Genomic DNA, 19,164 nt, shown 5'->3' with positions numbered 1-19,164 from the left:
TCTCGACTTCTATTTTAGCACATGATATAGGTTGTGGAAGTAAAATAAAAAATGTACACAGGATATTTTATTTTATTTATACTGCAGTTTATTTTAATTAAGACCCGGATCTTTACTAATATTATTTTAAATACAAATGTTGGCTGTCCAGCAAACGCTGCGTTCAGAGCTAACTCGCAATACGCACTGCGCCGATCTACCTGCCGGTACGCTACTGCTCAGCCTACACACACACACATACGTACTATACCTACTCTTACCTGTGACATAAACAGAATATATATATACAACTAATATCGACGTTCAATTTATATTTCAACAGCACAATTAGACAGTTATAATTGATTAAACAGTATTTTTTCATTTCAGTAATGCGTATCTACGCAGTCACGCCAGCAGTTTTGTCTTCCTTGGCGATAAATCTATCCAGGATAGCTTCGCTAGGATAATCAGGCACGGAGAGTTGCCTGAAGCCCTCGTCGTCGACGAAGCAAATCTCGTGGCCATCCTGAAAGATGAATGGTTCAAACGAGTCCATATTGATTCAAGGTAAACTCACTGCGCTAATGCAATAACATTCGCAAAATTCGAATCCTCGACAAACGATTCTATTTATCAAAACAAAGAAATTACCGGATCGGCAAGAATGACGACAGTAACGCTAGCTTTTCCTGGCGTATCAAGCTTTACAAGATCTGTGAGAATCTTTTGGTTTGCTTCCTTTACAGTCTGATTAAGGCGCAGCAGGTTCTCGTATGGAATTGAAAATGCGATCCGCCCATAACCCTTTGCATGTGTCACCTCAGTCCCTGGAAATCATCCACCACTTTATAGTCCCAAATCTCAGAACTTACGATCTGTGACTGTGTTAAATTAAACCCAGAATGGCCGGCCGTCTCACCAATATCCTCAAACTCAAGCTCGGCCTGATTGTGGCCGAATCCTAATAGAACTTTGCGATCATCTTGCTTGTAGACTCTCAAGCCGAGAATATTCTTCCAATATGCAATTGTATGTTCTAGATTGGAACTGGATAGGGTGACCTTCTCGACCGGATCTGAAAGCGATGACGAGGTGGTAAATATCACAAGTTTATAAGCAGAGAGACATGCTAGACCGATGCGTAATTAAAAGTAAATCAGATAGTATAAGAATCTGTATCAGGGAAAAATACAGAGCTCTATATTCCCGTTACCTCTATCAGCAGGCTGTGGTTCGTCAATAACGTAGTACTTGTAACCACCCGGCGCTTCAAGCACGAATTTCCCATCCTCCTCTCGCACCGGCCATCCTGAAGACCTTGCTCTTTCAATCGCTTCCTTGGATCTAATCGTTATCCCTTTAAAGTCATTGCCTCTTTCGTAAGAATCAATACCGTAGTTGTACGTCAGTTCGACAACAAAGTGATCGTCCTCAGGCCCGTAGCCGACCATAGTTTTGCTCCAGCGATTGGCGTAGGGCCTATAAATTTGGTAAAAATAAAAATGACCGTGGAAAAAGAAATTATCGTACTGAAGATGATAGCGAGGATCGTAATTTATATGAGAAAGAACAATTGATGGAAAGGGAAAGGGACCGTCTTCAGACTCGGTTTATATTTTTTAGTCAACAGCTAACCCGTTGCAAGCAGCTTCGCAACCGTCCGAGAATTCCTCGTGTCTCAGAACCTGGAATACAAAGAGAGAAAAAAAAAAATCAATACCCATATTTCTGTGTATAGAAAAATGAAATAAAACAAATGTATGGCAGGGTCCTTTCGTCCCTAGTTACGGTACTGTGAAAATTTCAAACGTGATAAAGGGCTGCAGGGTGTTTCGAAATTAATAGAAAACGGATTCAAGATGTGAACGACGCTATAGCGATGAGAAAAAATCTATTTGTATTATATAAAATGTAACTGGTGTGCAATAAGATAATCATAATAATTGACGTATCAAAATTATGTTTTCAACATTTATGCAATGGCCGTGATCGTAAAATACCTGTAACAATGAATTGATAAATTCTAACCTTCATTCCGAGTATTTCGCGGTAGAATCTTGCAGTCAGTTTACGTTCACCAATTTTGAACACGAAATGAAGGGCGCGAGCGTTTACCATTATTGTTGGTAAAATATTCAATTTAACGATTTCGAATTTATCTTCACAATATTTTCTTCGTGCTTTCGCTTTTCTTCAACAAGATTGACGCACTGGGGAGATACCGGCTCGTCCTTATGACGTGTGAGCGATTTTTCTGGTCTATTCGACCATTTCGACCGCTGACAAGTGGTTTTTCCTCGAGGGTATAATTGCCATTGTTGTTACCGACGAGATGGTTCTAAAGCGCTCAAAGAATTCTAACCACAGTCGAGGTCACCGTTACAGACGTGCTTCATTATGGATATATACATTTACTGAGACAGTGTGTTAATTGCGCTGATATGTAATATCAGTGGTTAATTGTTGTTGAAAACAATCAGATAGAAATACACGTTCCATTTCGTAGACGCGCGTATCTCGTTCTTAATCGCACGTTGTACTAGCTTTTATTAGGCAATTAATGCTCGTCTGATATCTTTCGCTGAATCCTTATCGCATGAGAGATTTCGAAATGTGTTTCTAATCTGTAATAAATTCCGATCGTAATCTATTCATGTTGCATAAACTCTCAGCTGTTCGTAATTGCCGCCGTTTCGTTCAGCCCGCAATTCGTAATTGTTCCTGGTTGTTTGCAGCTGTTCCCCCGCAAACTTCACGCTTATATTCACTCCGTAATGTCCGAAGGGAAGCTTCGTGAGAAGCTTGAATGGTCCTCGCAAAAAAAACTCCGGAAATTCGCTGTATGATTGATCCGCACACGAAAAAGTAATAATACGTATTTAAATATAATCAGCTTCTTTAACAGTCCAGAATCCCAGCGTTCCGTCGTTCGCGGTAATTCGCTGTCATCTTCACGACGATGATCGAAAACATGCCAAGCATTGGCGGTGCATTACGACGATACCCAACCTAATACAACCCAACTCAACCCGAAAGCCTGAAAGACGCTATTGTCAAGTAGTATGGTATACCATACAAAAAATAATAAAGTATAATTTTTCACGCTCCACAAAAGCAGCAATGGTGTCCTGCGACGAGATTAAATCCGAGTGGATATCAGTGTCGAGTAACAAAGGAGCGGAAAATGATGACTCGATTATTTTTACCGAGCAATTCGTGAATAAGGTGCAACACTTCAGCTCACAGTACGGAAGTGATAAAAGCATATCCTACACGGCGTACAACATAGCTGGTAACCCGAGCAAGTTTCCCGACTATGGTGATTTTCCTCAGGCATTTGTCATGGTAAGACATCATTTGCCGGTATAATTCTCATCCGCTTAACCTCAGTATCTCTGTAATCTGTTATACTTATTTCTAGAGAACGTACGGCTGCTGGTGGGACAAGGCGCCATCCAGACTAGTTGATTACATGCCGCAGAACAATGACAATGTCGTCTGCCAGGACTACATAGGTATGGAGACCACAACAACAACAATGACGATCCATATTCTTTATTACTGATAATTGAACCCTGTTACAGATGTGGCGTACGATCGTGAGGTTTATCCAATCAGAGTGTCCATATATGAGACTTATAACCCGGGCAGCGTTGTTGGAATTTGGGCTGCCGATAGCAGCGGAAAGTGGAGCCGTCTTTGGAGAGGGCTGCCGCAGGTAGTTTCACACAAGCCAAGGATATTTTCTCCCCCTCTACAGCCATGCTGTTTCAAGACCAAGATGCTTAGACTGGAGTTCAACCACAGTAAGCAGGACTATTACACAGAGCTGGACGCCGTCCTCCTCATCGGCACTTCGGAATTTATTCAACCCCACTTTAGATTCAACAATAAAAACTTGAGCACCTTGCTTCGGCAGCTCAACGACAGTACCCTTGATTGCGATGACGTTTATAATCTGACGCCAGATTATTTACAGACACACAAAGATTTAAGGGAGCTGAAAAACACGTTTTACAAGCACTGTCAACTCTCGAACAGGTATGTGATTCAGTTTTGCACCGTGTTTCTCGTCATTTCCAAACTCGAACTGGCAAACTTTTGATTTTGCAGAAATGTTACGGGTAGGATACACAAGGGGACCATAATTGACAGGCTAGGAACTGACTACCACTGCATACCGCCAATCGAAGAAGCAGTTAGCAGTCTGCACAGGTTTCTCCAGGAAGACTTTCCAAAATTGATGCAGGACATCGATCTTTCAACTTCCTCAAGAAGTGCAGTGGCTGGAAACAAGACTGGGAGTTCGTTACAGTCGGGTGATATTTGCGGCAGTTTTTCTGTGTTGCCCGTAAGCGTTTTTTCCGTTTTAATACATTTCTTAATAGAACAGTAATGAAATAAATTAGCCACAAATTTTTAGTATAATTCAATTACAAGCATTTATTTTACAAACCTGCAGGACGAAGCGGTACTGAAGATTCTTAGAAATCTCGATCTCAGATCTCTCTGTCGCTGTTGTCAAGTTAATCGGCATTTCAACAATATAGCAAGAGATGCACTTCTCTATACCAGCCTAAACTTGAAACCATATTGGTACTGTATTGACACAAGCGCGCTTGAAACGCTGGCCTCGAGGTGCCAATATCTTCAGCGTCTAGATCTCTCCTGGTGCGGCAACTACAACACGATAACATCTAAAGACATTCAGGAATTTCTCACGTCCAGCGGAAATCAGTTGACGCACCTTAGATTCAATTCCTGCCAGTTTGTCAACAATTCCGTGATACTGAAGGTTTCCATGATCTGCCGAAACCTAAAAGGTATTTACGTTTTCATCTCTCAATCGTAAAAGATTAATTGACCGTTATCGTTCGACGCACAGAACTTTGCCTTCGCAACTGCGTGGAGATAACTAAGGACGGATTTTGGCCTCTGGCAAACCTGCAGCAGCTCGAACGTCTCGAACTTTACAGAACGTTGATTCAGACGCCGTCGCTGTGCGCGATTCTTAAGGGAAATCGAGGCATGCGCCACCTGAACCTTGCCGCTTGCGACCACGTTCATAACATGGACGATATCGCGATGGAGGTTGCCTACTCGTGTCCTCACCTCGAGAGCGTTGATTTCTGGAAGAGCCATAGCCTGACGCCCCACGGAGTTAGAGCCCTCGCTCGTTGCACGATGCTTAGAGAGGTCGACTTCGGATGGTGGTTAGTATGAAGGAGAATTTTTTAAAAAACGGGAACTTCGAAGTTTGACTAATTTCAGCCTAGGCATGGGAGCTCCAGGGGAGTCGCTGAGAGCATTGGCTGCATCCTGTCAGAATCTGGAGAAGGTCTTTCTCGCTGCTCTTCGCGGCCTCACCGATCGTGACCTCGAGCCGTTTTTAGCCTGCTCTAAACTCAGACAGTTGGATTTCCTTGGCGCAAGATCTCTTACTCCCGAAATATGTCTACGATTTTTATTATATTGCACTCAGCTGGAAATGATGGATCTCAGCTTTTGCGAAGGTATAAGCGATATGAAGATACACGAATGGCGTCAGCTTTATCCTCATGTATCTATTAAGCGTAGTTTTCAAGCAAGTGGATCGGTTTTTACATAGTTCATCGATGTTATTGCTCTGTTCGTCCGTTTATCAGTTGCTTTTTTTTTTTGACCATGTCACCTTGCAATAGTCCGAAATTCCCGTCTTTACAACGTATAACCATTGGAGTTTTGTCGGATGGTCTGCTTGGTTTTTTCCCTTGTAGGTCAGTTTCATTTTCGGTGACATTTTACATTTTTGCACCAGGAAATCATTTGAAAAACGAATTTTCACTAGCTTGCGAAATCGACTTGGATTAATAAATTTTGGTGGACGAGTGACGATGCGTCGGGGAATATTTTATTAGAAGGTGACTCGAAATTTTTCAGCAAGCAACAACAACCTCTTCCGGTTTATTGTTTTATTCGTATAAGGATTGTTTTATTATTATTTATTATCGTGACATTATTGATAGACGCGAATATATTTTATAATCGTTAATTTTTATCAAGTCTACACTGTATCTCCTTGAAAAACTTTTCTCTGGGATGATAAGCAATATACATCATCACTATTAACACTTTGCCGTACGCACGATTCGTAAATATTTATTCGCCTGGCGCCGGCAGCGCTTATTCGGATCACTTGACTTGTCGCCGGCCGTTCTTGACATTATCGGGAGATTATAAATTGTTAAGTTTTACTAATCTCTTTGATCACTTGTAACTTATTGTTACTTATTATATTGTAACTTATTGTTACCGAAACAAAACACTAGCAGAAAGCTAAAGACACTAAAGTGTTGTCACCGACCCCGAGCGATACTGTGCTCACAACACCACTGTGTTGTCGCCGGCCGTTGGCCACCAGTTTGCGCACGTCACCACTGTGGTGTCGCTGGACGGCAAAGTGTTAAGAATGATTAGGATATTCTACATATTTAGTTCAAATTTGAAGTGTCGAATTGCCGTGGTGTCATATTATCTTCATATTAGCTCACGTTCTTCTAAGCTTGAGATCTTCGTTCGAGTAGATATACCTATGTGAGTACATGCGTATGGAGTAGTGCGTACTTAAGAGCAGAGTTCTTTCCGTCCAAAAGACTGATCAAATATGTGCTTTTTTTCCACTCTTCGAAGCAATCGTTCCTGCAGCATGTGACTGAAAAAAGATCCACAGACACGATATAAAATTGTACATATCAAACGCAGCTAATATAATAAATCTAGAAAACAATTGTACCTCTGGGGCCTTAGAAAAAAAAAATATGGTGTCTGTACACTGACAAAACATAAAAATACACTGTGGTATTAATTGAATGATATATCTAAATTATTTCATTTTTGTTACAGGAATTTTTTTATTAGAGGTAACCGTGCCGCAGGATTTCATTGATAATATAAAGGTGGAAGTAAGTGTTAGCCTGTCTGCACTAATGATCAGTATATTGTTCTCATTTGTCATAACCAACAATCCTGGTCACATTATTTACAATCCGTTATTTATTACGAACTTTTCTTTTGTCTGTCTCGAAAAGTGTATGACGTGTTCAGCGAGTGTCCAATTTTCGTTTTCGTAGGCACGTATTGTCTTTTTCTTTGAAGCTCAGTATTAACCCATGAGGGAGTTTGGGGCGGAAACTGAACTTTGCCAGTTTGTAATTGGTCAAGAGGCCTCTCCAACTTCCTAAGAGGGACGTGTTTCAAGGCCTTATGCCAATCTCCGGTGGTCCTGATATCCGCCAAGATTCTTAGCACATGATTAAGTGGCAAACGTTTGCCAGAGCCTGAACCCCATAGCAAGTACTTGTCTAGAGGGAATTTGGCCATTCTCAGACCCTCTTTTTTCGCCTTTGCCAAAGAGAGGGGCTGGTTGTTTGTCTTGTCCACCATTCCACCTATTATGTAGATGGAGTCCGGTTCGTACTCTGTCATTTCGGTGTTGCAGTGCGGCGTCAAGTAGACCAGCTTCTTTTTGTCATAGAGCTCGGTGTACGAACATTCCTTTATTTCTAGTGGAAAATCAGGCTCGTTGGCATTTGGTACAGATCTGTAAAACTTTTCCATAACTACCGAAAATTTATTTACATTGCAAAAGGTGATGTAAAATGGATCTCGGAGTACGCGATTCTCCGCAAACAAAAAGACGAGCTGTTTGGCGCATTCTGACGACTCGCGCACTGTCATGTGTTTATCGTATCCGAGATCTATTATCACTTCAGGACCATGGATCTTGGCCATCATCATACGCGAGTGGTAGAAGCGATTCATCGCTGTGTCGTATATTCGCAGGAAAATTGTGTTTTTAAACAGCCTATACGCCATCTGATCGACTTCTTCCCTCCCATGTTCCTGCAGCTTCTGTTCCCTCTCTATCCTGGCTAGTTCTTTTTTCTTCCTAAAGTTTTCTTGGGTCATTTCAAGCTTGAAGAGGTACATCAGATATCGACTGCAAATTGAAATTGACAAGTTCTTATTTATCTCTGATCATTTTTAATGTAAAAACATATTAAACAAAATTACCTTCTCGCAGATCTCGTTTCATGCCTGATCAATTGCAACCAATGTTGAGGCTTTAGCTCCTTGGGTATCAGTCTGCCGTTCTGTCTCATCACCTCGACTTCGAGCTGGATCACTTTGTAAAGTTTCTCCATCTCCGGGTCCGAGTCCATCATAGCTTGAAGCTGTTCGCCGCTTACAGATATAGTGACATTTTTCTCCAGATTCTCCTGTGTCTCGCCTTCTTCGGATATCTTGCCGACTTTCGTACAAAAACGTCTTTTCGACGTGTGGAGAATATCGCAGGCACTCAGCTGTGCCTCGATCGCCGGCCGGCAATTTCGTCTTGCGGTCCACCTCAGCGGCTTTTTCGTCAATGTCAGACAACGCAGTACTCGATTAAACATATTGGCTAATTTGGAAGTTCTATAGCTATCAAAAAATCAGGATTTTCGATTCATTTGTAGCCAAGTTGAATTTGCCGCATGCACCGCGATTATTTCTTAACCTAACATTCTTTCCAATTTATTACTCCTCTCTAAATATTCCGAATTGACAGCTCTTGATAATCGAGCCAACGTGATTATACTTTTGTAGTTTGGCAGTTTACAAGAAAAGGGTTCGCGAGTTTTAATACTTCGAACGCCTTCTTCTGCTTATTTTGTTTTGTGTAATACGGAAAATCGTTGAAGTGAGTGAAAGCGGACCACGGAGTAGAATACAATTTAAGACACTACGGATCCCGTGAAAACAGTCCAAATGCTGAGGTTACGCCAGACTCACTGCGTCACCTGTTGGTGGTTGTCGTCTCTGCTTGACGGACGCGTATCGAGGATATTGCAAACTGTGTTAGCAAATACAAAACTGATACGGACAATTTTTTATCCTTTTGTGTATAAACAGACGAGGAAATACAGCCGTAAGTTGAACAGAACAGATTAAATCACCCTAACTCACATCGAGCAAACTGTTGGATAATTACACGTTGACAATAATAGTATAACCTAACCTAGATGCCTTTATTTACGCTTTTATGCTTGACGTAGAAACGTCAAATATGCTTAAAGCGAAGTTATTCTATTGAAAATGCATAAAATGAGATTGTCAATGACGGACTAATTCTCGTTAACCTGTTTCACAGCCTAAGGATAATACCGAATATGGAAAACAGCGGGGAAAGTGGCGATGACGGTGGGCCACTTGGCACTTCAGCGTTTCTTGGCGGTGGAGGCGTGGGAGCTTCTTATATCGGTGTCCAGTCCGATGACTTGGAAGGTACGTTGAACATTTTTTGTAGAGTACGAAGACCTCAATGCGTTTCCAAAAACAAAACGATGTCGTTGACAGTGCTTCAACAATTAGTAGCTATGCAATTTATCATATAATTATCACCGGCGACAGATGATCCTGAAAATACAGACGACTCGAACCACGGAGGAGGAGATCCTCTGCAGGGAAGAGGTGGTGGGTGTCCTTTGCGGGAGCAGGATCGCTTTCTGCCGATTGCTAACGTAGCCAAAATAATGAAACGAGCAATACCGGAAGCTGGCAAGATAGCGAAGGATGCCAGGGAATGTGTTCAGGAATGCGTATCTGAGTTTATATCTTTCATAACATCCGAAGCGAGCGACAGGTGCCACATGGAAAAGAGAAAGACCATTAACGGAGAGGATATACTGTTTGCTATGACCACCCTCGGCTTTGACAATTACGTAGAGCCACTCAAAGTCTATCTACAGAAGTATAGAGAGGCTACCAAGGGCGATAATCCGGGATCTAGTCCGGGCGTTGTGCCCGGTAATGGAAAGTCGGTTGATCAGCAAAGCACCATTTACGACGACCAATTGTTCACCATTGCTACGACTACTGGCAATGCCACAACTTCGGATGCTCCCGTTATATACAGCTACGCACCTCCTGATCAAATGCAATTTCAACTATCCTGAGTAATACGCTAAGGTATCTTATACATATTTTACAAGGCTGACATTTAATTTCACAAGATTGAAGCAGGGGCCTGAATTGATGAACTCTAAAGACCTGCTACTTCGTCTTTTTTCGAAATATGTCTATGATTAAAAGAACGGTAGGGGGGAAGTTCCGTTTTTTCATATTTTTTTTTTTTTTTATTTATAAAGATTTCATTTATTATCATCACTATGATTTCTGCTTTCTTGCCTTTTTTTTTTTTCTTTTAAGATATGTCACACTTACTGAAATATTAATTATCTACGCGCCGCCTCCGGCTTCTTATGAAAGTAACAACAATTTTTCTTTATAACCATGAATTTTTCTTTTGTCTGGTTCCTTTTTTTTCAAGCGAAGGAAGATTCTTTTATAAATAAAATTCCTATATTATTTCAATCATAGTATATATAACATACTCCCTAAAATCGCTAGGCAGTAGATATTGGTATCTAATATCTTTTGCTTGTCTATTCGTACACACCAGTGCTGATTATTATTGTTATAATTATTATTCTTTTTCTCAACTTTGTTCTACTCTTAGCAATGTGATAAATTAACGTAGCGGTATGATATATATATATATGTACGTATGTATACATGTCAAATTTTTTTCTTTTAACCAACAGGCATAATTTTTTCATATATGTGATGAAATTTAATTTGCCCTAATTTCAATGGTATTAACGTCACGGAAGTATATGGGCAGTAGCATCTAATTTTCAAATCTCCGGACTCTTTGAATAAGAGTTTGAATGAAAAAAAAAAAAGCAGAAAAGTTGTATAGTACATACACATATTTATAATGAACCAAAAGAAGAACAATCAAAAAAATAGAACAAACAATTAAAAATTATGAGACAAGTCCATGGTATATTTGATAACTTTGATTTTCCAGCTTGACGCGATTATTTGTCAAGCTCAGTCGTGATTGTATACCTATTATAGTATAATTTGCAAAAATGGTGCTGCACCTAGATTATAGAGCAGGCTTAGTGAGTGAAAAAAAAAATCAAATTCTTATTGCTTATGCAATTTAGCTTAAAAAGTAATAACGGATATTTAATATCAATAGATTATATTGAATTGGATTAACAATAATAATCTTTAGAAAAAGAACACGCGGCTTAGGTGTAGTCAATTCGAATTTGTCATATTAATGTACGTATAACATATCACTCCGTTCCGTTACACTATAAAGCGATTATTTGAATAATCGTAGAAAAAACATTGTCAGAGGCATCTGTTTAGTCGAGAGTATATCTGGGAAACTTGGTGGCGGGATGGCTTTTCCAAGCATTCTTCTTCTCTACGATTTGGACCCTGAAGTAGACGGTCATTCGGATAGTTGAGCCGCCGACAGAAGAAGCTCTCGCCCTTTCGCCGCTGGAGGAGGAGGAGAAACGGTCGCGGCAGCTGATCTGAGCGGCGGCAGGAGGGAAGCAGTTAGAAGAGAAGGAGCCGGCGGAACATTGTTCTGCTCCTTCGCCGAAGCCTTTTCCAATTTATCACCTTTCGCCACAGCGGACGACGACGACGAACTCCACTGGCATTTACCGCAGTGGCACAGGCACAGACACAGCAACACTCGCAACAGGCAACACAGCAAGCCTGCGCACAGGAGAGACGGACCCACCAGCCTCAATTCCGAACTCTGGAACCCTTTTTCACCCGTGCCCACAAACGATATCACCAGACCCAAAGCCGTCGTCCCAAGTCCGGCATAGAGCACCGTGTTCACTGCTGCGCTAACTTCGCCTCTCCGTCGACCGCCACCCCACTCCTGCCCGTCTTCTTCTTCCTCTCCGCTGCTTCCGTAGCAGTAGCTGGCGTCTCGTATCTGGGAATAGAATAGTTTTCGACTTCCAAGTCTTTTGTTGCGTTCGTTGCGATTGGAAATGAACTGGTAAGCGTTGCTTGAAAATACGCCGAGTTACCTACCCTGTTTCTTTTCATCCATCGTCGGTGTGCCTCGCACTGTTTCGTCTTGTAGTTGAGACCGTCGCCGGCGCGTGAACCGATCGGTGATACGGGTGTTAGAGGAAGGGGCGATGGTCTGCTGCATCCCTGCCATGCTGCTTTACCCTGAGCCTGGCTTTGTCCGCTGCACTGAAATCGTCAAAATTCGCTTTCAGACGCGTAGTTGAACGAATATTGATTAGGACAGGATACGTAGGAGGGAGTGGACCAGCTTTCCAATTATCAACCACGTATTTATGTCTGATTTACAAATCACGATTTAGAGGAAATTTCACATCAGCTGGTAATTGAAATTATTCAGATGTTCGTTCGGGATCATAGTATGTAGACTTCTGGGTGTTTCTACATTCGCGAGGGATATAAACACCGTATTACATCTTACTTACCTCTTAGACATGAACAACTAGATTACAAAATTACACAGACACGACACGTTGCTTACATAAATAATTGACAAATTTTAAAAACAAGCCAGAGGAAGTAAGGAAGAAATATCGTTACAGGCATATATCCGCCTATTATACTCGTGCGTACGCATATCACGTTATGTATATGCGTACACATGTCGAACACACCAAGGCATGTACGAGGAAGAAAGGTCGAAAGCGCGTCCGATCTATACGTGAAAATGGAATAGGCTAATTCGCAGTGTACTCACCCCGTATATGTAGGATCTAGGGGGGTAGCGGGGTAGTGGCGGAATAAGCCGGGTGGCCAAGTTCGAAGGTAGTTCTCTAAAGTTTACACCACCTCCCTTACCCCCCCTTAATCGCTGCTTCTCCCTTCTTATTAATAGAGCAGCCTGCATTCCGCTCATTCATTCACTTATTTGTGTTTAGATATTTGTGTGTGTGTGTGTGTGTGTGTGTGTGTGTGTGTGTTTAGATATTTGTGTGTGTGTGTGTGTGTGTGTGTGTGTGTGTGTGTGTGTGTGTGTGTGTGTGTAATATATATATTTATATGTGTTTGTGTATAATTTGTTTCTTTACTTGAAATCTCTCTGGTTCTTCTCTCAATTTTGTGTTATTTGGAATTTCTTATTTACCCTTATAATTATTAGCCTTGTTGTTATCTGGCTCGACGCGAAATTATTATTTAAAAAAATTTTTTTTATCAATCCTTCTCACACAACTTTATTAGTATCCGATTACCGCCACGTATCACTCCTTCACTTCACCGAGGCCTCCTTACCCCAATGCCCTACGATCGATCTTTCGCTATTCTCGAAGCTTTCCTCTGCAACTTGTAGTTGTAACATAAAATTTGTTGCATCTTTATTCGGCTTCTTCTTTCTTCTTACCTTTTTTCGTTTGACAATGATTTAAACTGAATCTTAGACAATTATTTATTAGAAAATTATCTGACACAGTTCTACGATAAGTTTCTGAGTGCAACAACGTCACGCTCTAACGTATTTACTACGTTTTCAAGGTTCATTAGATTTACAGTATGAGATTTAAACAACAGTTTACATCGCGTCAACACCTGCATTTTATCATATCAACGCGTGTAAGCGCGCGTGTGTGTATATTCAGATTAACATCAATATGCAATAAACACACATACGCGCATACAGTTGTCTCACATGCTGCATAACTGATGGAATTTGCGAAAACAGTTTCTTTCATTCTTTTATTTTACTTATTTTAATTTTAGTCCTTTGATTTGTTCGATGATTTAAAACGTTCTTACAATGTTAAGAGTGGGAGAGTTATTTCTGATCGCGCTTACTCTATAACGCACCTGCGCGCTAATCATTAGCCGTCTCATTTCTAAGTTAAGAATATTTTCTCTAAATACAAAAATGCACAATAAGAACTTTGACACTATATAATATCCAGTTTCTACGCAAACAGCACATGACAGATATAGATACGTATATAGAAAATCCATTTAATTAGCACGGTGAAACGAGCATGAAGAAAACGCCAACTTACAACACATTGATATTACACGCCCAGAAGTTGAAAAAACTATTTAAAATTTAAAAAAAGAAAAGAAACGGATAAAAGGACGAAAATTCCCCACAATTATTTCCCTGCGCAAAACCCATCAATTCATACATGATAAAATATAATTAACAATACATATGCAGTAAAAGCCACCAGACAGCCAGATTTCCGTTAATATATAATATTTTTGTTACAAATGCGTAACATAGCATGACATGTATAAGGGTAAAAAGTGCAGAATGTTGTGACGATCATATGAATAATGATAATAATGATTGTATAGTATTAAAAGCACATATAGGCGTAAAGAGAGCAAGAGAGAAGAAAATAAATTACCCACCTGTAGTTCGGTAGAAGATGACACTCTTAGGTCTGGGGGTGGTGGGAATGGAAAATGGTTGCTTTTCGATACGGAGTAAGTTAATGATTTGGAAGATTCAAGGGAAAGTGATAGCGGCGGTGGCGATATTGGGAAAGTGATAGGAGAGACTGGTATCAACTGCTGCTGCTGTTGATGCGGATGGTGGTGATGATGGTGATGATGATGTTGATTATTGGGCTGACTCTGGTGCTGGGCACTAGGTGGCAGGGGGGTAGGGAGGTTTGGTGGTCTCGAGATCCTGCTCTGGCGCGACGATGGAAATGGGGCGCTCTTTGTCCTCGCCTGTTGTTGATTACTCTGATTATGATGATTGTGATGATTGTAATGATTGAGGTGGTGTATATTTCCTCCAGGAAACCCCCTGCCCTGTCCCTGGGTCTGGTGATGGTGTTCGCCCGACGTCACCGCCGAAGACGCCCCGCCTCTGCCTGCGCCTCCGACAACTCCACCGCTACTCCCTCCTCGCTTGTGTAGAAGAAGCCTCTTCTGCTTTCGCCTGCTCGCGATGCTCGCACCCCCGGCTGCCGCGTACATCCCAGGGTCGGAGGGTCTTCGTGTGAAATCAGTCTTGCTTCCTGGCCACCCTTAGCGGCCTTCGACGATGACTAACCGATCGCCAACCGATTAGCTTCTCGCGATTGATTCCCCATCGACAGTCAGAGCGTCGTTCACTGCCCGCTGCGACGTTGTACGCAAAGCTGCTACACTCTTCACTGCTCTAGTCGTGCGCATTCTGGAAATACTGTTTCTCAGCAGAGTTTCTCGTATGTCGCAGGAATGGTAGAAACATTTTTTCCCCCTGTTTATTGCTAGCTGGATTTATGGTCAAATCGTTGATTGAGGGGGGGGGGGGGGGGGGGGGGGTGAAGGGGAGGGCTCAGGAGGAAGACTGAGACTGATTGAGACGTTTGAAAATTCAGGCAAGATAGCGGTGGTCAAACTTTTTCTAGAGGGGCTCTTCGCTAATTGATCAAAAACAAGTGGAGGAAGATTAAGAAGCGATAGAGATAGATCAATTTTTTGAATGTTTCTCTTACGTACAGCGTAAACTCATTAGACTAGACTAGTAATAACAGTAGTAGTGGTCGTAGTGTTATTCTGTTCATTTAATCGTGTAAGGCGGTTTGGAGGAGAGGTACAACATACATACCCATTCATGTTCAAGCGTAACACGCTTCAAGACGAGTACTAAGAGAAAAGTTAATTGTAATTAGGTGTTAGAGGTAGTGGTCGATGCTTCAATATGTACGTATAAATTTTTATTCCTGTCTTCTAATTTTTCTAGATTATGAAATTTGCAAAGTACTGCACTTTATATCAGCACTAATGACAGGATTTCACGACATACATATTACAGTTTCATTTTATATTATTACTTGAACGACAATAAAACTGTCTCTCGTGTAAGGTAAAAAATGAAATTGAATAATTGCAAAGAAACAAAAAGAAAAAATGATACAATTCACTCACAGCGTTAATTTCAAGTATTATACAGAGAAAATATTTTCACCGCCAGAGAGGCCGACAAATCCCGACCTACTCACGCATACTATACGTATATACATGACCTGATTCCGAATGCATTGAAATTCCTGTATTTAATTATAATTACGTAGTATATAGTTTTGAATAGGAATTAATATCTGGATCGCGGCCATAATTGCGTTGCGGCAAAAGCGGATGCTAAGGAACATCCAAATACGTATGAATGTAATTATTCAACCGAGAAGAACAGCACGCGATGTTTCATAAAAATATTTAAATATTCTATTCTTTGCGGAAACTGTAACATTAATTATCAAAATATCCTCCGTATCGTTCTTCCCACATGCTGTATAAAAATTAATTACGTTCAACAGAGGCAATGTATGCGTGAATTGATAATTAGAGACAGGCACACGGGGTAATTCGGTGTAATTTTTGTGGGTGACTAGGTCAGCGATTGGCGGTTGCAGGGGTCGAGGTTTGTACGTATACAGTATGTAAGTATGACATGTAGGTATATTGTTGTGTTGTATCGAGCGATCAGCGAACGAGCGAACGTGGTGCGTGCAAGAGGGAAAGCGAGGCGGATTATAAGAGATGTCTGTGTGTGTGGGTATGTGGGTGTATGAGTGGCTAGTAGTCGCAGGCTGGCTGGCCGGCCTTAAGTATATGTACAAGTAAATCGCTAATTAAATCCCCATGTCCGCTAAACACATCCAGCGAGATTATCGAGCGAGGCAACCTTAGCGGCTTTATATTCGATCCGTTTGATCCGTCGCGGCCTGATCGGATCGGGCGTCTCTGCAGATGTCCCTGGATATTTTTTACGCTCTCACGGGTACGTCTACGTATCATCGTTATCATTGACGTATGTACACGCATACGTAGGGGTACATACGGCTGACTGGTGGCGTTTAATGTAATTCGTTGGTTAATTCGTAGCTTGGAGTCGCATAATTATGTTTGCGAAACTGCGAACGCGTGGCTAAAGAGGCGAATTTATCATCCCTTGCAGGCTGCATAGTACGTTATACGTTCGATACCGGAATTCGCGAAACTCTCCGAAACCGACCTGCGTCACAGAATATATGTAACAGATAGTTATTTTATACCCTAGTCGTGATGCAGCGCGGAAGGTTTTTTTTTAACTCGTTTATCACGCAGGTATCGCGGTGGAATTTATTGCCTATACCGGTACGGTTTTTCATGGGTATTTCAAAACAAAAAAAACCGTCGACACGACCTACTTGCGCAGTTGATCGCAGGTCAGGATATATGCTCTAGCAATCCCGGAACACCTCGAGTTATGGAAGTAAAATCATCCCTGTAAGCTTATAGTTGTTATCGCAAGATCTTGTTATGGGGAATTTGGAAACCGGGAACCCAACAGGTGTGGGGAGCTCCCATTGAACTTTCTGATCCTGTGCGGTATCTACGTGTATCAGCCGCTTTTCTAACTTATTTGCTCGATAATTATAACGACATTTTCGCAGGTAACTGGGTAGCGTTTCGCAAGCAGCTTATATTCGTACGTCGTTGTTGAAGAAATATTACAACCACGCGATTCGTACGTTTTATACCTATCCGCATATTTCAGAAATACAACAATACCTTGTACAGACATGCAGATAGGTCATCGCGATTTTCTGCTAAACGCAGGTATTTTGTTTCATATAATATACTGCAATTGAAGTTTGTACCGTAACTGTTATTATATTCTCGTTATTACTGTTGCTATTATTATTGTTCTTATTGTAACCGTATTATCGAATACGCGACGCGGTGAAAAATAAGGTGCGAGTATTATCGGTGAGTTAATTTGGTTGTTTACTATATTTGATTTTTTTTTTTTATAATCATACGTCGATGGTCTTTTACAAAACAACAATTATAAGTATAATAATTCGCGGTTCACTGAATAACGCGTGCAGCAACGACGATCGTCACAAGAAAAAGGGATATAGTATAGAGAATTGAAAAAAAAAAAAAAAATTAACCATACGAAGAATAAATTAACCACGATATAATATATATATATATATATATATATATATATATATATATATATATATATGTGCACGCAATGCGGATGAGCTGTTTTTTATACAAAATCAGAGTCCAGCGTGTAACGTGTTTCAGAAGGTACGGGAAAACAATGATCCCGGTAGGCCAACGACGGGCGCGATCGACGGGATAACGACGGCGACGACGAGGATAACGACGACTATTATCGTCGTTCGCCATTCGCCCTGGGCGGGATTCGCGCAATCACTGGCGTCGCCGTCAACCCTCGGGCACGGCACTGCACACCGACTCTCTCTCTCTCTCTCTTATTCTCAATACGCGAACACCCCGCGACTCTGCGACTCCTACCCCAGTAACCGCTTCGCACATCTACATCCACCTGCCTGTGCTCACCTCTGCTGCCCTACCACGACCACCACGTACCTTTTAAACGGCCGCTAGGCATGTCCTACGTCCTGCGCACGTGTGTGTGTGTGTGTGTTGTGTACAGCAACCAACCCCCTGTCTGCCTGCCTGCCTGCTTCACAGGTGCACACCGTAAAACCCCCCGAGTGGAGCGGCGCCCGGTCCAAACCACTACCCTAGTCGATATTCCCGACTTGTCATTTTCAACCCCTAACCTTTACCGGACCCCCAACGACCCTCCGACCTCGTCGCTAAAACCTAAACCCTGCCGTATCGGCTTCGCTCAGTCCTCCTCCACCACCACCACCACCACCACCACCATCGCCAACCCTCCGCTTTTCCGTGTTAGCTCCCTCGCTTCAACGAAATTACTCTCGGCACCCTTTCGATAATTTGCTTCAGATTATGATGATGATGATGATGATGATGATGATGATGATGATGATGATGATGATGATGATGATGATGATGAATCCCTTCTCGATCACTATTTTTTATAATATATACAGTAATACATCACAAACTCGATGATCCCGTCAGGGATGGATTTGTTCCCAATCTCACGCGGTGATGACAGTGGCGTTGTACGTTATACGTTTATACTTTCATTCGCGCGAATAATCGTACACGGTAATAATGCAAGGTGCTCCGGCTCACTATGGAGAAATGATCTATATCTCGGTTAATTTTAGACATCGCGATTTAGACGATATTGTTGCAAACTCGTATTATATGTCCAGTTGTAAGAATACTACGTGTACAATAGTCACGAGTACGGAACATATATTGTTCCTCTTTTTGGATGATGGGGCGATAGTTTGTTTCACGGCATTCGTCGAAAATTCACACAAATTATTATTGTTGGTCTTGTTTGTCATTTGGAAAGTATCAAAACTCTTTTCGCGTTGATGATTGTATAACGATGACAATGACCACGTCGAAGATTTTATATTATTTTTA

General features: G+C 41.6%; 5 protein-coding genes across 11 annotated transcripts; 2 read left to right on the top strand and 3 right to left on the bottom strand.

Moving 5' to 3' along the window:
• Positions 1–291: 291 nt before the first annotated feature.
• LOC124223949 (glyoxalase domain-containing protein 4) lies at positions 292–2,394 on the bottom strand. Its single transcript, XM_046636387.2, has 6 exons — positions 2,011–2,394; positions 1,618–1,667; positions 1,196–1,461; positions 902–1,057; positions 634–809; positions 292–508 (listed from the first exon to the last, which is right to left on the bottom strand). The coding sequence occupies exons 1-6, from the start codon at positions 2,098–2,100 to the stop codon at positions 380–382; spliced, it is 867 nt and encodes a 288-aa protein (XP_046492343.1). The 5' UTR covers positions 2,101–2,394; the 3' UTR covers positions 292–379.
• Positions 408–6,831, top strand: Fbxl4 (F box and leucine-rich-repeat gene 4). 6 transcript variants are annotated; one of them, XM_046636356.2, is made up of 9 exons: positions 472–549; positions 1,023–1,077; positions 3,101–3,327; positions 3,404–3,497; positions 3,567–4,023; positions 4,096–4,333; positions 4,445–4,805; positions 4,868–5,195; positions 5,254–6,831. In XM_046636356.2, the coding sequence occupies exons 3-9, from the start codon at positions 3,103–3,105 to the stop codon at positions 5,588–5,590; spliced, it is 2,040 nt and encodes a 679-aa protein (XP_046492312.1). In that variant the 5' UTR covers positions 472–549; positions 1,023–1,077; positions 3,101–3,102; the 3' UTR covers positions 5,591–6,831. The 6 variants fall into 6 exon arrangements, with proteins under 6 accessions (XP_046492305.1, XP_046492304.1, XP_046492312.1 ...); XM_046636352.2 differs by having other exon boundaries at positions 489–549; positions 3,098–3,327; XM_046636354.2 differs by lacking the exon at positions 472–549 and adding an exon at positions 2,718–2,847 and having other exon boundaries at positions 1,060–1,077; positions 3,098–3,327.
• Positions 5,783–8,788, bottom strand: rswl (tRNA methyltransferase roswell). The gene is made up of 2 exons (XM_046636367.2): positions 8,035–8,788; positions 5,783–7,960 (listed from the first exon to the last, which is right to left on the bottom strand). The coding sequence occupies exons 1-2, from the start codon at positions 8,415–8,417 to the stop codon at positions 7,018–7,020; spliced, it is 1,326 nt and encodes a 441-aa protein (XP_046492323.1). The 5' UTR covers positions 8,418–8,788; the 3' UTR covers positions 5,783–7,017.
• Nf-YB (nuclear factor Y-box B) lies at positions 8,780–14,789 on the top strand. 2 transcript variants are annotated; one of them, XM_046636398.2, is made up of 4 exons: positions 8,780–8,929; positions 9,152–9,285; positions 9,412–9,969; positions 14,643–14,789. In XM_046636398.2, exons 2-3 carry the CDS (start codon positions 9,171–9,173, stop codon positions 9,954–9,956), a joined length of 660 nt encoding a protein of 219 aa, XP_046492354.1. In that variant the 5' UTR covers positions 8,780–8,929; positions 9,152–9,170; the 3' UTR covers positions 9,957–9,969; positions 14,643–14,789. The 2 variants fall into 2 exon arrangements, with proteins under 2 accessions (XP_046492354.1, XP_046492353.1); XM_046636397.2 differs by lacking the exon at positions 14,643–14,789 and having other exon boundaries at positions 9,412–10,922.
• Positions 10,600–14,823, bottom strand: LOC124223941 (myb-like protein Q). Its single transcript, XM_046636376.2, has 3 exons — positions 14,248–14,823; positions 11,917–12,084; positions 10,600–11,815 (listed from the first exon to the last, which is right to left on the bottom strand). The coding sequence occupies exons 1-3, from the start codon at positions 14,821–14,823 to the stop codon at positions 11,312–11,314; spliced, it is 1,248 nt and encodes a 415-aa protein (XP_046492332.1). The 3' UTR covers positions 10,600–11,311.
• Between the last annotated feature and the right edge of the window lie 4,341 nt (positions 14,824–19,164).

The sequence above is a fragment of the Neodiprion pinetum genome, chromosome 7 (assembly GCF_021155775.2).
Source record: "Neodiprion pinetum isolate iyNeoPine1 chromosome 7, iyNeoPine1.2, whole genome shotgun sequence".
Classification (NCBI taxonomy): Eukaryota; Metazoa; Arthropoda; class Insecta; order Hymenoptera; family Diprionidae; genus Neodiprion; species Neodiprion pinetum.
This window is presented reverse-complemented; position numbering and strand designations above follow the sequence as displayed.

Bases quoted from the DNA above. Each gene is read 5' to 3' on its own strand.
- rswl (XM_046636367.2), bottom strand. From the start codon at position 8,417: ATGTTTAATCGAGTACTGCGTTGTCTGACATTGACGAAAAAGCCGCTG. The intron at 7,961-8,034 runs GTAATTTTGTTT...TTCAATTTGCAG, and splicing joins GAAACGAGATCTGCGAGAAG to TCGATATCTGATGTACCTCT.
- LOC124223949 (XM_046636387.2), bottom strand. From the start codon at position 2,100: ATGGTAAACGCTCGCGCCCTTCATTTCGTGTTCAAAATTGGTGAACGT. The intron at 1,058-1,195 runs GTAACGGGAATA...CATCGCTTTCAG, and splicing joins ACCACAGCCTGCTGATAGAG to ATCCGGTCGAGAAGGTCACC. The intron at 810-901 runs GTGAGACGGCCG...GATGATTTCCAG, and splicing joins GCTTGAGTTTGAGGATATTG to GGACTGAGGTGACACATGCA.
- LOC124223941 (XM_046636376.2), bottom strand. From the start codon at position 14,823: ATGTACGCGGCAGCCGGGGGTGCGAGCATCGCGAGCAGGCGAAAGCAG. The intron at 12,085-14,247 runs GTGGGTAATTTA...TGACGATTTCAG, and splicing joins CATCTTCTACCGAACTACAG to TGCAGCGGACAAAGCCAGGC. The intron at 11,816-11,916 runs GTAGGTAACTCG...TTCTATTCCCAG, and splicing joins GATGGATGAAAAGAAACAGG to ATACGAGACGCCAGCTACTG.
- Nf-YB (XM_046636398.2), top strand. From the start codon at position 9,171: ATGGAAAACAGCGGGGAAAGTGGCGATGACGGTGGGCCACTTGGCACT. The intron at 9,286-9,411 runs GTACGTTGAACA...CACCGGCGACAG, and splicing joins CCAGTCCGATGACTTGGAAG to ATGATCCTGAAAATACAGAC.
- Fbxl4 (XM_046636348.2), top strand. From the start codon at position 516: ATGAATGGTTCAAACGAGTCCATATTGATTCAAG. The intron at 550-3,097 runs GTAAACTCACTG...GCTCCACAAAAG, and splicing joins CGAGTCCATATTGATTCAAG to CAGCAATGGTGTCCTGCGAC. The intron at 4,334-4,444 runs GTAAGCGTTTTT...ACAAACCTGCAG, and splicing joins GCAGTTTTTCTGTGTTGCCC to GACGAAGCGGTACTGAAGAT.